Source organism: Tachyglossus aculeatus, chromosome 2, assembly GCF_015852505.1.
Source record: "Tachyglossus aculeatus isolate mTacAcu1 chromosome 2, mTacAcu1.pri, whole genome shotgun sequence".
Lineage (NCBI taxonomy): Eukaryota > Metazoa > Chordata > Mammalia > Monotremata > Tachyglossidae > Tachyglossus > Tachyglossus aculeatus.
The window spans coordinates 130,020,862-130,034,771 of NC_052067.1; the positions used below are offsets into that span (position 1 = coordinate 130,020,862).

General features: G+C 56.1%; 1 protein-coding gene across 1 annotated transcript in view; it reads right to left on the reverse strand.

Moving 5' to 3' along the window:
- Positions 1-13,087, reverse strand: part of MYCBP2 (MYC binding protein 2) — a 404,370-nt gene extending 391,283 nt beyond the window's left edge. The window contains exon 1 of the mRNA XM_038763035.1: positions 12,705-13,087. Coding sequence (XP_038618963.1) covers positions 12,705-13,087 — 383 coding nt within the window. The remainder of the gene's footprint in view (positions 1-12,704) is intronic.
- Between the last annotated feature and the right edge of the window lie 823 nt (positions 13,088-13,910).

Consider the following 13,910-nt stretch of genomic DNA (forward strand, 5'->3'; position numbering starts at 1 on the left):
AACAGCCACCTAAGCCTTCCAGTTCGATGGGATGCGGGGATATACACTCATTCGCTGGAAAGAAAACAGGCACCTAAGCCTTCCAGTTCGATGGGATGCGGGGATATACACTCATTCGCTGGAAAGAAAACAGGCACCTAAGCCTTCCAGTTCGATAGGATGTGGGGATATGCACTCATTCGCCGGAAAGAAAACAGCCACCTAAGCCTTCCAGTTCGATAGGACGCGGGGATATACACTCATTCGCTGGAAAGAAAGCAGCCACCTAAGCCTTCCAGTTCGATAGGATGCGGGGATAGACACTCATTCGCTGGAAAGAAAACAGCCACCTAAGCCTTCCAGTTCGATAGGATGCGGGGATAGACACTCATTCGCTGGAAAGAAAACAGCCACCTAAGCCTTCCAGTTCGATAGGATGCGGGGATATATACTAATTCCCTGGAAACCGAGATACCCGGTAGGTAGTCGCCTGGAACCGCCACCGTCAATGGCCACGAAAATCAGAAGATTGCATATTCTCCCTGCTTGCATCGCAGCAAGAGAGGAGTCTTCCCGGCCCCACCTCTATATCTCTCAGGACACTCAGTTCAACAGAAAGGCGCCCTTAAAATTTACACCCCCTTTGCCGTAGGCGAGAAGGGAAGTTGATTTTGATGGTTTTTGCTGGCCCAATGGGCATTTTGCTCACGATCATCATCATCATCAATCGTTATTTATTGAGCGCTTACTGTGTGCAGAGCACTGGACTAAGCGCTTGGGATATACAAGTTGGCAACCTATAGAGACGGTCCCTACCCAACAGTGGGCCCAGTCTCATCATCATCATCATCAATCGTATTTATTGAGTGCTTACTATGTGCAGAGCACTGTACTAAGAGCTTGGGAAGTACAAGTTGGCAATATATAGAGACGGTCCCTACCCAACAGTGGGCCCACAGTCTCATCATCATCATCATCAATCGTATTTATTGAGCGCTTACTGTGTGCAGAGCACTGGACTAAGCGCTTGGGAAGTACAAGTTGGCAACATAGAGAGACAGTCCCTACCCAACAGTGGGCTCACAGTCTAAAAGGGGGAGACGGAGAACAAAACCAAACATACTAACAAAATAAAATAGAATAGATATGTACACAAGTAAAATAAATAAATAGAGTAATAATAATAATAATAATAATGATGGCATTTGTTAAGCGCTTACTATGTGCAAAGCACTGTTCTAAGCGCTGGGGGGGGATACAAGGTGATCGAGTTGTCCCGCATGGGGCTCGCAGGCTTCATCCCCATTTTACAGATGAGGTAACTGAGGCTCCGAGAAGTGAAGCGACCTGCCCAAGGTCACACAGCAGACACGTGGTGGGGCCGGGGTTCGAACCCATGACCTCTGACTCCAAAGCCCGGGCTCTTTCCACTGAGCCACGCTGCTCCTCCAATATGTACAAACATATATACAGGTATATATGTACCTGTATGCAGGTATACATATATACAGTCTAAAAGGGGGAGACAGAGAACAGAACCAAACCTACTAACAAAATAAAATAAATAGAATAGATACGGACAAGTAAAATAAATAAATAAATAATTCATTCCACAGAGCGTCTCGCTTTTCCTCTAAGCAGATTGCGGGGGGTGGAGGGGCCCGGATACGAGGCACGTTTGGAAAAAAATACAAAGCCAACTCCCGATTTCTGTCCCCAAACCCTGAACCGGAGGAACGAGTCAGTCTCCTTAGGGGTGGAAGGCGCGTAGGGGACACGGAGAGAGGAAGCGGTGAGAGGGTTCTCGGCTCTTTTTTCGAGAAAAGGAAAATGAAAGTGACAACTCTCCCCGCGTCGTTGGAGAAGCGGAGAAAGAGGAACCCACCCCCAGGCCGGCGGTAGGGGAGGAGGCTCGGCCGCAGTGCAGTCCGGCAGTCGCGGAGGGCCTTCTCGGGACGGTGGGGCGTCCCAACAGCTCTCACGGTTTCCAGCGGGGTCATCCAGCTCTCCTCGTGGGTAGGGGAAGCGTCTGTTTATTGACATTGGACTCCCCCAGGCGCTTACTACAGTGCTCTTTTAGACTGTGAGCCCACTGTTGGGTAGGGACTGTCTCTGTATGTTGCCAACTTGTACTTCCCAAGCGCTTAGTCCAGTGCTCTGCACACAGTAAGCGCTCAATAAATACGATTGATTGATTGATGGATTGATTGCTCTGCACACGGTAAGCACTCAATAAACACGAGTGACTCTCCCACCACGGCTTAGCGGATAGAGCCCGGGGCTAGGAGTCGGAAGGTCATGGGTTCTAATCCTGGCTCCGCCACGTGTCGGCTGTGTGACCTCGGGCGAGCCACTTCACTTCTCTCGGCCTCAGTTACCTCCTCTGACAAATCATCATCATCATCAATCGTATTTATTGAGCGCTTACTGTGTGCAGGGCACTGGACTAAGCGCTTGGGAAGTACAAATTGGCAACACATAGAGACGGTCCCTACCCAACAGTGGGCTCACAGTCTAAAAGGGGGAGACAGAGAACAAAACCAAACATACTAACAAAATAAAATAAATAGAATAGATATGTACAAGTAAAATAGAGTAATAAATATGTACAAACATATATACATCCTATATATATATATATATATATCTCCTAGCCTCCCCCTCTTTTGTCCCCTCAGCCTCCTCAGTCTCCCCCTCTCCTGCCACATCAGCCTCCTCCTCTTCTGTCACTTCAGCCTCCTCAGCTTCCCCCTCTCCTGTCTCCTCAGCCTCCATCTCTCCTGTCCCCTCAGCCTCGTCCTCTCTTGTCCCCTCAAACTATCCTCTGCTGTCCCCTCAGCCTCGTCCTCTCTTGTCCCCTCAAACTCCTCCTCTCCTGTCCCCTCAGCCTCCTCCTCTCCTGTCACTTCAGCCTCCCCCCTCCTGCCACATCAGCCTCCTAGCCTCCCCCTGTCTTGTCCCCTCAGCCTCCCCCCTCCTGTCCCCTCAGCCTCCTCAGGCTGCCCCTCTCCTGTCCCCTGAGCCTCCATAGCCTCCGCCGCCTCCCGTCACCTCAAATGGGGATTAAGAGTGTGAGCCCTATGTGGGACAGGGACTGTGCCCAACCTGATTACCTTGTATGCACCTATGTGCTTAGAACAGTGCTTGGCACATAGTAAGCACTTAAGAAGTACCATTATTATTACTATTATTATTATCATCCTCAACCCCGAGAACTGAGTATCTCGGCAGGACCGGAGATGCTACGAGAGGCCCACTGAAACCGCCACATCGGGTGATGAGCGGTGGCACGGCCTAGCGGATATAGAGCAGTCAGAAAGTCATGGGTTCTAATCCTATCTCTGCCACTTGCCTGCTGGGTGACCCTGGGCAAGTCACTTCACTTCTCTGGGCCTCACATTCATTCAATCGTATTTATTGAGTGCTTACAGTGTGCAGAGCACTGTACTAAGCGCTTGGGAAGTCCAAGTCGGCAACACATAGAGACGGTCCCTACCCAACAACGGGCTCACAGTCTAGAAGGGGGAAGATGCAAAATGGGGATTGAGGCCGAGCCCAACGTGGGGCAGGGACTGTGTCCGACCTGATTTCATTCATTCATTCATTCATTCATTCAATCGTATTTATTGAGCGCTTACTGTGTGCAGAGCACTGCATTAAGCGCTTGGGAAGTACAAGTTGGCAACATACAGAGACGGTCCCTACCCAACAGTGGGCTCACAGTCTAGAAGGGGGAGATTTACTTGTATCCACCCCAGCTCTTAGTACAGTGCCGGGCCTGCAGTAAGTGGCCAATACCATCATCACCATGGGGTTAGAAGAAAATGAAAAAAGGTCCCCTTTAAGATTACCATACCCGCTCTGTGGGCACCACCCTCCAACCGGGCTCTTTCTCTAACCCCTCCACCCCCCAAATGCCACCTGCTTGCCGTTGCTCGGCCATCTGCTGCTGCTGCCTTCTCGCAACCGTCAGCCCCAAGGAGATGGATTCATTCAGTCGTATTTATTCATTCGTTCATTCAATCGTATATACTGAGCGCTTATTGCATGCAGAGCACCGTACTAGGGGCTTGGAAAGTACCATTCGGCAACAGAGACAATCCCTACCCAACAATGGGCTCACAGTCTAGAAGATGGGGGAGACAGCCAGGGTGCTTACTGTGTGCACAGCACTGCACTAAGCGCTTGGAAAGTACAATTAGGCAACAAAGAGAGGCAATCCCTACCCAACACCGGACAGATCCTGGGGGGCAGGGTGCAAGGGGAGAAAAGGGGCGTGGCTCAATGGAAAGAGCCTGCGCTTTGGAGTCAGAGGTCATGGGTTCAAATCCCAGCTCCGCCAACTGTCAGCTGCGTGGGCAAGTCACTTCACTTCTCTATGCCTCAGTTCCCTCATCTGTAAAATGGGGATTAAGACTGTGAGCCCCCCGTGGGACAACCTGATCACCTTGTAACCTCCCCAGCGCTTAGAACAGTGCTTTGCACAAAGTAAGCACTTAACAAATGCCATCATTATTATTATTATTATTAAAAGGGAGGTGGGGGTCCGGGCCCTGCAAACGCTTAGTCCAGTGTTCTGCACACAGTAAGCGCTCGACAAATATGACTGAATGCATGAATGCAAGCGGCGGTGATGGTGCAGAAAAAAAGAGGAAAAAACAGGAGGGTGCATCCAGCCTGATGCCCAGGGTTGCCACCTCCCGTGATCCTCTGCTCCGCCCCCAAGGCTGCCACCTCCCGTGATCCTCTGCTGTCCTCCAGAGCTGCCACCTCCCATGATCCTCTGCTGTTCCTCCAGAGCTGCCACCTCCCATGATCCTCTGCTCCTCGTCCAAGTCGGCCACCTCCCATGATCCTCTGCTCCTCTCCCAGGGCTGCCACCTCCCGTGATCCTCTGCTCCACCCCCAAGGCTGCCACCTCCCGTGAGCCTCTGCTCCTCCCCCAAGGCTGCCACCTCCCGTGATCCTCTGCTCCACCCCCCAAGGCTGCCACCTCCCGAGATCCTCTGCTTCTCCCCCAGAGATACCACCTCCCGTGATCCTCTGCTCCTCCCCCAGGGCTGCCACCTCCCGTGATCCTCTGCTCCTCCCCCAGAGCTGCCACCTCCCGAGATCCTCTGCTCCTCCCCCAGAGCTGCCACTTCCCGTGATCCTCTGCTCCACCCCCAAGGCTGCCACCTCCCGTGAGCCTCTGCTCCTCCCCCAAGGCTGCCACCTCCCGTGATCCTCTGCTCCACCCCCCAAGGCTGCCACCTCCCGAGATCCTCTGCTTCTCCCCCAGAGATACCACCTCCCGTGATCCTCTGCTCCTCCCCCAGGGCTGCCACCTCCCGTGATCCTCTGCTCCTCCCCCAGAGCTGCCACCTCCCGAGATCCTCTGCTCCTCCCCCAGAGCTGCCACTTCCCGTGATCCTCTGCTTCTCCCCCAGAGATACCACCTCCCGTGATCCTCTGCTCCTCCCCCAGGGCTGCCACCTCCCGTGATCCTCTGCTCCTCCCCCAGGGCTGCCACCTCCCGTGATCCTCTGCTCCTCCCCCAGAGCTGCCACCTCCCGAGATCCTCTGCTCCTCCCCGAGCTGCCACTTCCCGTGATCCTCTGCTCCTCCCCTAGAGCTGCCACCTCCCATGATGCTCTGCTCCTCCCCCAGGGCTGCCACCTCCCATGAGCCCCTGCTCCTCCCCCAGGGCTGCCACCTCCCGTGATCCTCTGCTCCTCCTCTAGAGCTGCCACCTCCCATGAGCCTCTGCTCCTGCCCCAAAGCTGCCACCTCCCATGATCCTCTGCTCCACCCCCCAAGGCTGCCACCTCCCATGATCCTCTGCTCCACCCCCAGAGCTGTCACCTCCCGAGATCCTCTGCTCCTCCCCCAGAGCTGCCACTTCCCGTGATCCTCTGCTCCACCCCCAGAGCTGCCACCTCCCGTGATGCTCTGCTCCTCGCCCAGAGCTGCCACCTCCCGTGATCCTCTGCTCCTCGCCCAGGTCAGCCACCTCCCATGAGCCTCTGCTCCTCCCCCAGGGCTGCCACCTCCCATGAGCCTCTGCTCCTCCCCCAGGGCTGCCACCTCCCGTGATCCTCTGCTCCACCCCCCAAGGCTGCCACCTCCCGTGATCCTCTGCTCCTCCCCCAGGGCCGCCACCTCCCGTGATCCTCTGCTCCACCCCCAAGGTTGCCACCTCCCGTGATCCTCTGCTCCACCCCCATGGCTGCCACCTCCCGTGATCCTCTGCTCCTCGCCCAGGGCTGCCCCCTCCCGTGATCCTCTGCTCCTCGCCCCGGGCCTCCTGGCGAACGGCTCCTAACCTGGTCGCCCCGCGCCCCATCAGCCGCCGCGCCCTCCTCCCCATCCCCCTCCCCGGGGCCCGCTGGCCGTGCGCAGGGAATGCGCCCCTCTGCCCTCTCCCGAGCGCTCACTACAGGGCTTTGCGCCCGGCAATGGCTCCATAAACAGCGGCTGAATGAATGAAATAAATAACTGGGGGAAGGACCGCGGGGGCTGAGCCTTTTCCCGCGGGTCCGGCGCGCGCGCGCGCGCTCGGGCAGGGACAGGAAGACGCGTGCGCGCGCAGGACGAGACGCACGCGGGCAAAGCAGAGACTGACAAATACGCTGTGCACATACTAAGCGCTTATTAAATGCCTTCATTATTACTATTATTATTATTATTATTATTATTATTATTATTAATTACGCGCGGGCAGAGGCAGACAGACGCACGCGCGCACCCTCGCAGGAGCAGACAGGCGCGCGCGCGCGCCCTGGCAGGGACAGATAGACGCGCGCACGCGCCCTGGCAGGGACAGATTCACGCACGCGCGCGCCCTGGCAGGGACAGATTCACGCACGCGCACGCGCGCGCCCCCAAGCAGGGCCAGATTCACCCGTTGTTGGGTAGGGACCGCCTCTATGTTGCCCACGTGTACTTCCCAAGCGCCTAGCACAGTGCTCTGCACACAGTAAGTGCTCAATAGATACGACTGAATGAATGACTTCACCCACGCGCGGGCACGCGCAGGCAGAGAGACGCATGCGCGCAAGGAAGACTGACAAGACAGCGCGCGCGCCCAAGCAGGGCCAGATTCACCCGTTGTTGGGTAGGGACCGTCTCTCTATGTTGCCGACTTGTACTTCCCAGGCGCTTAGTACAGTGCTCTGCACACAGTAAGCGCTCAATACGATGGGATGAATGAATTCACGCATGCGCGCAAGGCAGTCTGACAAGCGCGCGCACGCGACCAAGCAGGGGCAGATTCACCCGCCGTTGGGCAGGGACCGTCTCTCTATGTTGCCGACTTGTACTTCCCAGGCGCTTAGTACAGTGCTCTGCACACTGTAAGCGCTCAATAAATACGATTGCATGAATGAATTCACGCGCAGAGAAACGCATGCGCACAACGCAGAAGGCCAAGCGCGTGCGCGCGCCCAACGCAGACTGCCAAGCGCGCGCACAAGGCAGAAGGCCAAGCGCGCGCCCAACGCAGACGGCCAAGCGCGCGCCCAACGCAGACGGCCAAGCGCGCGCGCACAACGCAGACTGCCAAACACGCACGCGCACAACGCAGGCTGCCATGCACGCGCGCGCACAACGCAGACGGCCAAGCGCGCGCGCGCGCGCGCCCAAGCAGGGCCAGATTCACCCGTTGTTGGGTGGGGACCGTCTCTCTATGTTCCCAACTTGTACTTCCCAGGCGCTTACTACAGTGCTGTGCACACAGTAGGCGCTCAATAAATACGATGGAATGAATCATCCTCATCATCAATCGTATTTATTGAGCGCTTACTGTGTGCAGAGCACTGCACTAAGCGCTTGGGAAGTACAAATTGGCAACAAATAGAGACAGTCCCTACCCAACAGTGGGCTCACAGTCTAAAAGGGGGGAGACAGAGAACAAAACCAAACATACTAACAAAATAAAATAAATAGGATAGATATGTACAAGTAAAATAGAGTAATAAATACGTACAACCATATATACATATATACAGGTGCTGTGGGGAAGGGAAGGAGGTAAGATGGGGGCATGGAGAGGAGGGGGAGAGGAAGGAAGGGGCTCAGTCTGGGAAGGCCTCCTGGAGGAGGTGAGCTCTCAGCAGGGCCTTGAAGGGAGGAAGAGAGCTAGCTTGGTGGGGGGGCAGAGGGATTGGGGGCATTCCAGGCCCGGGGGAGGACGTGGGCCGGGGGTCGACGGCGGGACAGGCGAGAACGAGGCCTAACGGTGAGGAGATCAGCGGTGGAGGGGCGGAGGGTGCGGGCTGGGCTGGAGAAGGACAGAAGGGAGGGGAGGTAGGAGGGGGTGAGGTGATGGACAGCCTTGAAGCCCAGGCTGAGGAGTTTCTGCCTGATGCAGAAACTCCTCTCCCCCTTTTAGACTGTGAGCCCACTGTTGGGTAGGGACTGTCTCTATGTGATGCCAATTTGTACTTCCCAAGCGCTTAGTACAGTGCTCTGCACATAGTAAGCGCTCAATAAATACGATTGATGGATTGATTGATTGATGCGCAGATTGATTGGTAGCCCCTGGATGAATGAATTCACACACACACACACACACACACACACACACACACGAGCGCGCAAGCAGAGAGACGCATGCGCGCAACGCAGACTGCCAAGCGCACGCGCACGCCCAAGCAGGAACAGATTCACCCGTTGTTGGGTCGGGACCGTCTCTCTATGTCGCCGACTTGCACTTCCCAAGCGCTTAGTACAGTGCTCTGCACGCAGTAAGCGCTCAATAAGTACGACTGAGGGAGTGAGTGAGCAGGGACCGTCTCTCTATGTTGCCGACTTGCACTTCCCAAGCGCTTAGTGCAGTGCTCTGCACACAGTAAGCGCTCACTAAATACGGCTGAAGGAATGAATTTCCACACGCGCACGAGGAGAGACGCATGCGCGCAACGCAGACTGACAAGGGCGCAAAAGGGGGCCAAACGGACGCGCGCATGCGCGCGCCCAAGCAGAGCCAGATTCATCATCATCATCATCAATCGTATTTATTGAGCGCTTACTATGTGCAGAGCACTGTACTAAGCGCTTGGGAAGTACAAATTGGCAACATAGAGAGACGGTCCCTACCCAACAGCGGGCTCAGCCAGATTCATCCGTTGTTGGGTCGGGACCGTCTCTATATGTTGCCGACTTGTAACAATAATAATAATAATAATAATAATAATAATAATGGCATTTGTTAAGCGCTTACTATGTGCAAAGCACTGTTCGAAGCGCGGGGGGGGATACAAGGTAAGCGGGCTGTCCCACATGGGCCTCACAGTCTTCACCCCCATTTTACAGATGAGGTAACTGAGGCCCAGAGAAGTTAAGCGACTTGCCCAAGGTCACACGGCAGACATGTGGCAGAGCCGGGATTCGAACCCATGACCTCTGACTCCAAAGCCCGGGCTCTTTCCACTGAACCACGCTGTACTTCCCAAGCGCCCAGTACAGTGCTTTGCACACAGTAAGCGCTCAATAAATACGACTGAATGAATGAATGAGTGAATTCACCCACGCGCGCGCCCAAGCAGGGACAGATTTACCCGTTGTTGGGTCGGGACCGCCTATGTTGCCAACTTGTACATCCCAGGCGCTTAGTACAGTGCTCTGCACACAGTGAGTGCTCAATAAATGTGCCTGAATAAATGAATGAATGAATTTACACAAGCACGCGCCCAAGCAGGGCCAGATTCACCCGCCGTTGGGTCGGGACCGCCTCTCTATGTTGCCAACTTGTACTTCCCAAGCGCTTAGTCCAGTGCTCTGCACACAGTAAGCGCTCAATAAATACGACTGAATGAATGAATGAATGTACTAAGTGCTTGGGAGACTGTGAGCCCACTGTTGGGTAGGGGCCGTCTCTATATGTTGCCAACTTGTACTTCCCAGGCGCCCAGTACAGCGCTCTGCACACAGTAAGCGCTCAATAAATACGACTGAATGAATGAGTGAATTCACACAGGTGCGTGCCCAAACAGGGCCAGATTAACCCGTTGTTGGGTCGGGACCGTCTCTTTATGTTGCCAACTTGTCCTTCCCAAGCGCCTAGTACAGTGCTCTGCACACAGTAAGCGCTCAACAAATACGACTGAATGAATGAATGAGTGAATTCACACGTGCGTGCGTTGTTGGGTCGGGACCGTCTCTATATGTTGCCAACTTGGACTTCCCAGGCGTCTAGTACAGTGCTCTGCACATAGTAAGCGCTCAACACGACTGAATGAATGAATGAATGAATGAATTTACACACGCGCGCGCCCAAGCAGGGCCAGATTCACCCGTTGTTGGGTCGGGACCGTCTCTCTATGTTGCCAACTTGTACTTCCCAAGCGCCTAGTATAGTGCTGGGCACACAGTAAGCGCTCAACAAATACGATTGAATGAATGAGTGAATGTACTAAGTGCTTGGGAGACTGTGAGCCCACTGTTGGGTAGGGACTGTCTCTCTATGTTGCCAATTTGTACTTCCCAGGCGCCTAGTACAGTGCCCTGCACACAGTAAGCGCTCAATAAATACAATTGAATGAATGAATGAATGAATGAATGAATGTACTAAGTGCTTGGGAGACTGTGAGCCCACTGTTGGGTAGGGGCCGTCTCTATATGTTGCCAACTTGTACTTCCCAGGCGCCTAGTACAGCGCTCTGCACACAGTAAGCGCTCAATAAATACGACTGAATGAATGAGTGAATTCACACAGGTGCGCGCCCAAACAGGGCCAGATTAACCCGTTGTTGGGTCGGGACCGTCTCTCTATGTTGCCAACTTGTACTTCCCAGGCGCCTAGTACAGTGCTCTGCACACAGTAAGTGCTCAACAAATACGACTGAATGAATGAATGAATGAATGAGTGAATTCACAGAGGCGCGCGCCCAAACAAGGCCAGATTAACCCGTTGTTGGGTCGGGACCGCCTCTCTAGGTTGCCAACCTGTCCTTCCCAAGCGCCTAGCACAGTGCTCTGCACACAGTAAGAGCCCAATAAATACGACTGAATGAATGAGTGAATTCACACATGCGCGCATTGTTGGGTCGGGACCGTCTCTGCATGTTGCCAACTTGTCCTTCCCAGGCGCCTAGCACAGTGCTCTGCACACAGTAAGTGCTCACTAAATACGACTGAATGAATTAATAAATGAATGAGTGAATTCACCCACGCGCGCGCCCAAGCAGGGCCAGATTCACCCGTTGTTGGGTCGAGACCGTCTCTCTAAGTTGCAGACTTGTACTTCCCAAGCGCCTAGTACAGTACTCTGCACACAGTAAGCGCTCAATAAATACGATCGAATGAATGAATGAATGAATGTACTAAGTGCTTGGGAGACTGTGAGCCCACTGTTGGGTAGGGACTGTCTCTCTATGTTGCCAACTTGTACTTCCCAGGCGCTTAGTACAGCGCTCTGCACACAGTAAGCGCTCAATAAATATGACTGAATGAATGAGTGAGTGAATTCACACAGGCGCGCGCTCAAACAGGGCCAGATTAACCCGTTGTTGGGTCAGGACCGTCTCTCTATGTTGCCCACTTGTACCTCCCAAGCGCCTAGTACAGTGCTCTGCACACAGTAAGCGCTCAATAAATACGATTGAATGAATGAATGAATGTACTAAGTAAGTGCTTGGGAGACTGTGAGCCCACTGTTGGGTAGGGGCCGTCTCTATATGTTGCCAACTTGTACTTCCCAGGCGCTTAGTACAGCGCTCTGCACACAGTAAGAGCTCAATAAATACGACTGAATGAATGAGTGAATTCACAGAGGCGCGCGCCCAAACAGGGCCAGATTAACCCGTTGTTGGGTCGGGACCGTCTCTATATGTTGCCAACTTGCACTTCCCAGGCGCTTAGCACAGTGCTCTGCACACAGCAGGCGCTCAATAAATACGACTGAATGAATGAATGAGTGAATTCGCACATGCGCGCGTTGTTGGGTCGGGACCGTCTATATGTTGCCAACTTGGACTTCCCAGGCGCCTAGTACAGTGCTCTGCACACAGTAAGCGCTCAATAAATACGACTGACTGAATGAATGAGTGAATTCACCCACGCGCGCGCCCAAGCAGGGCCAGATTAACCCGTTGTTGGGTCGGGACCGCCTCTCTATATTGCCAACTTGGACTTCCCAGGCGCTTAGTACAGTGCTCTGCACACAGTAGGCGCTCAATACGACTGAATGAATGAATGAGTGAATTCACACACGCGCGCATTGTTGGGTCGGGACCGTCTCTGCACGTTGCCAACTTGTCCTTCCCAAGCGCCTAGCACAGTGCTCTGCACACAGTAGGCGCTCACTAAATACGACTGAATGAACGAATGAATGAATGAGTGAATTCACAGAGGCGCGCGCCCAAGCAGGGCCAGATTAACCCGTTGTTGGGTGGGGACCGCCTCTCTAGGTTGCCAACTTGTCCTTCCCAAGCGCCTAGCACAGCGCTCTGCACACAGTAGGCGCTCACTAAATACGACTGAATGAATGAATGAATGAATGAATTCGCGCACGCGCGCAGGCAGAGACGCGCATGCGCGCAACGCCGACTGAGCAGAGCGCGGAGACCGTCCGACGCGCGCGCCCGCAGGAACAGAGGCGAACGCGCGCCTGCGCGCGCGCGCAGAGCCGGGCAGGCGCATGCGCGCACAGAAGGAGCCGGGCGGCCGCGCGACCCCGCGGGGAGGGAGAGGCGGCGGCGCGCCGCGCGTGCCCGCGCCGGGGCGGGGGGGGGGGGGGCCCGTACCTGGAGGCCTGGGGGTTGGCGCCGGCCCCGCCCTGGTCCCGCTCTCCGAGCGCGGCGGTGTAAATCCTCCGGTAGCGGTCGGCCAGGGCCCGGCCCGACAGCAGCAGCTGGTAATGGGTGCGGGAGTCGGCCGGCAGCAGCCCCAGCCCCAGCCCCGCCGCCGCAGCCGCCGCCGCCGCCGCCGCCGCCGCCGCAGCAGTAGCCGCGGCCACCGCAGCGGCCGCCGCGGGTCCCTCGGGGCCCGGCATCAGCAGCGCCCCCGGCGCCGGGCACGACACGAAGGCGGCGGGGAAGAAGCCGGCGGGGCCCGTGGAGGCGGACGCGGCGGAGGAGGAGGCGGCGGCGTTGGAGGAGGAGGAGGCGGTCGCTGCGCACATCATCATCGCCGCCGCCGCCGCCCCCCCTCCTCCTCCTGGTCGCCGGGCGCGGCCGAGCCGGTGTCCCCCCGGGCGGCTCCCGGCTCCGCTCGACTAATCCCGCCGCACGCCGGGCGGGAGGCGCGGACCCGCCCCCCTCGGGCCCCGCCCCCCGGGCCCCGCCCAATCCCCGCCCGCCCCTCCGCGCGCCGACCAATCACCGTCCGGGGTCCCCCCCCCCAGGGCCCCGCCCAATCACCGCCCGCCGCTCCGGCCCCGCCCCCCGGGCCACGGGGCCTGCGCCAGCCCGCCCGCACGCGCATGCTCAGGACGCCCCGCTCACCCCCTCCCGCCCCCCCCCCCCCGCCCCTTCTCCTCATGTCGCTTCCTTTTTCTTCCCAGACCTGCCTGGCCTTCTCTCCCACCACCTTTTCTTTCCCGCTCTCCCTTCCTCTTCTTCTTTCTCCATCTTCCTCTTTCCCTCCTCTCTCTCCTCCTCCCCCCTCTCTCCCTCCCTTCTCTTTCCTTCCTTCTATCCCTTTCTTTCCTCCTTCTCTCCCTTCTCTTCTCTTTTCCTCCCTCCCGTTTCCCGTCTCTCCTCCCTTTCCCCCTCTCTCTCCTCTCCCTCCTTCTTTCCCCCTCTCCCCCTCTCCCTTCCTCTTCTTTCTCCATCTTCCTCTTTCCCTCCTCTCTCTCCTCCTCCCCCCTCTCTCCCTCCCTTCCCTTTCCTTCCTTCTATCCCTTTCTCTCCTCCCTCTCTCCCTTCTCTCCTCTATTCCTCCCTTTCCCTCTCTCTCTTCTCTCCCTCCTTCTTTCCCCCTCTCTCCCTCTCCCTTCCTCTCCTTTCTCC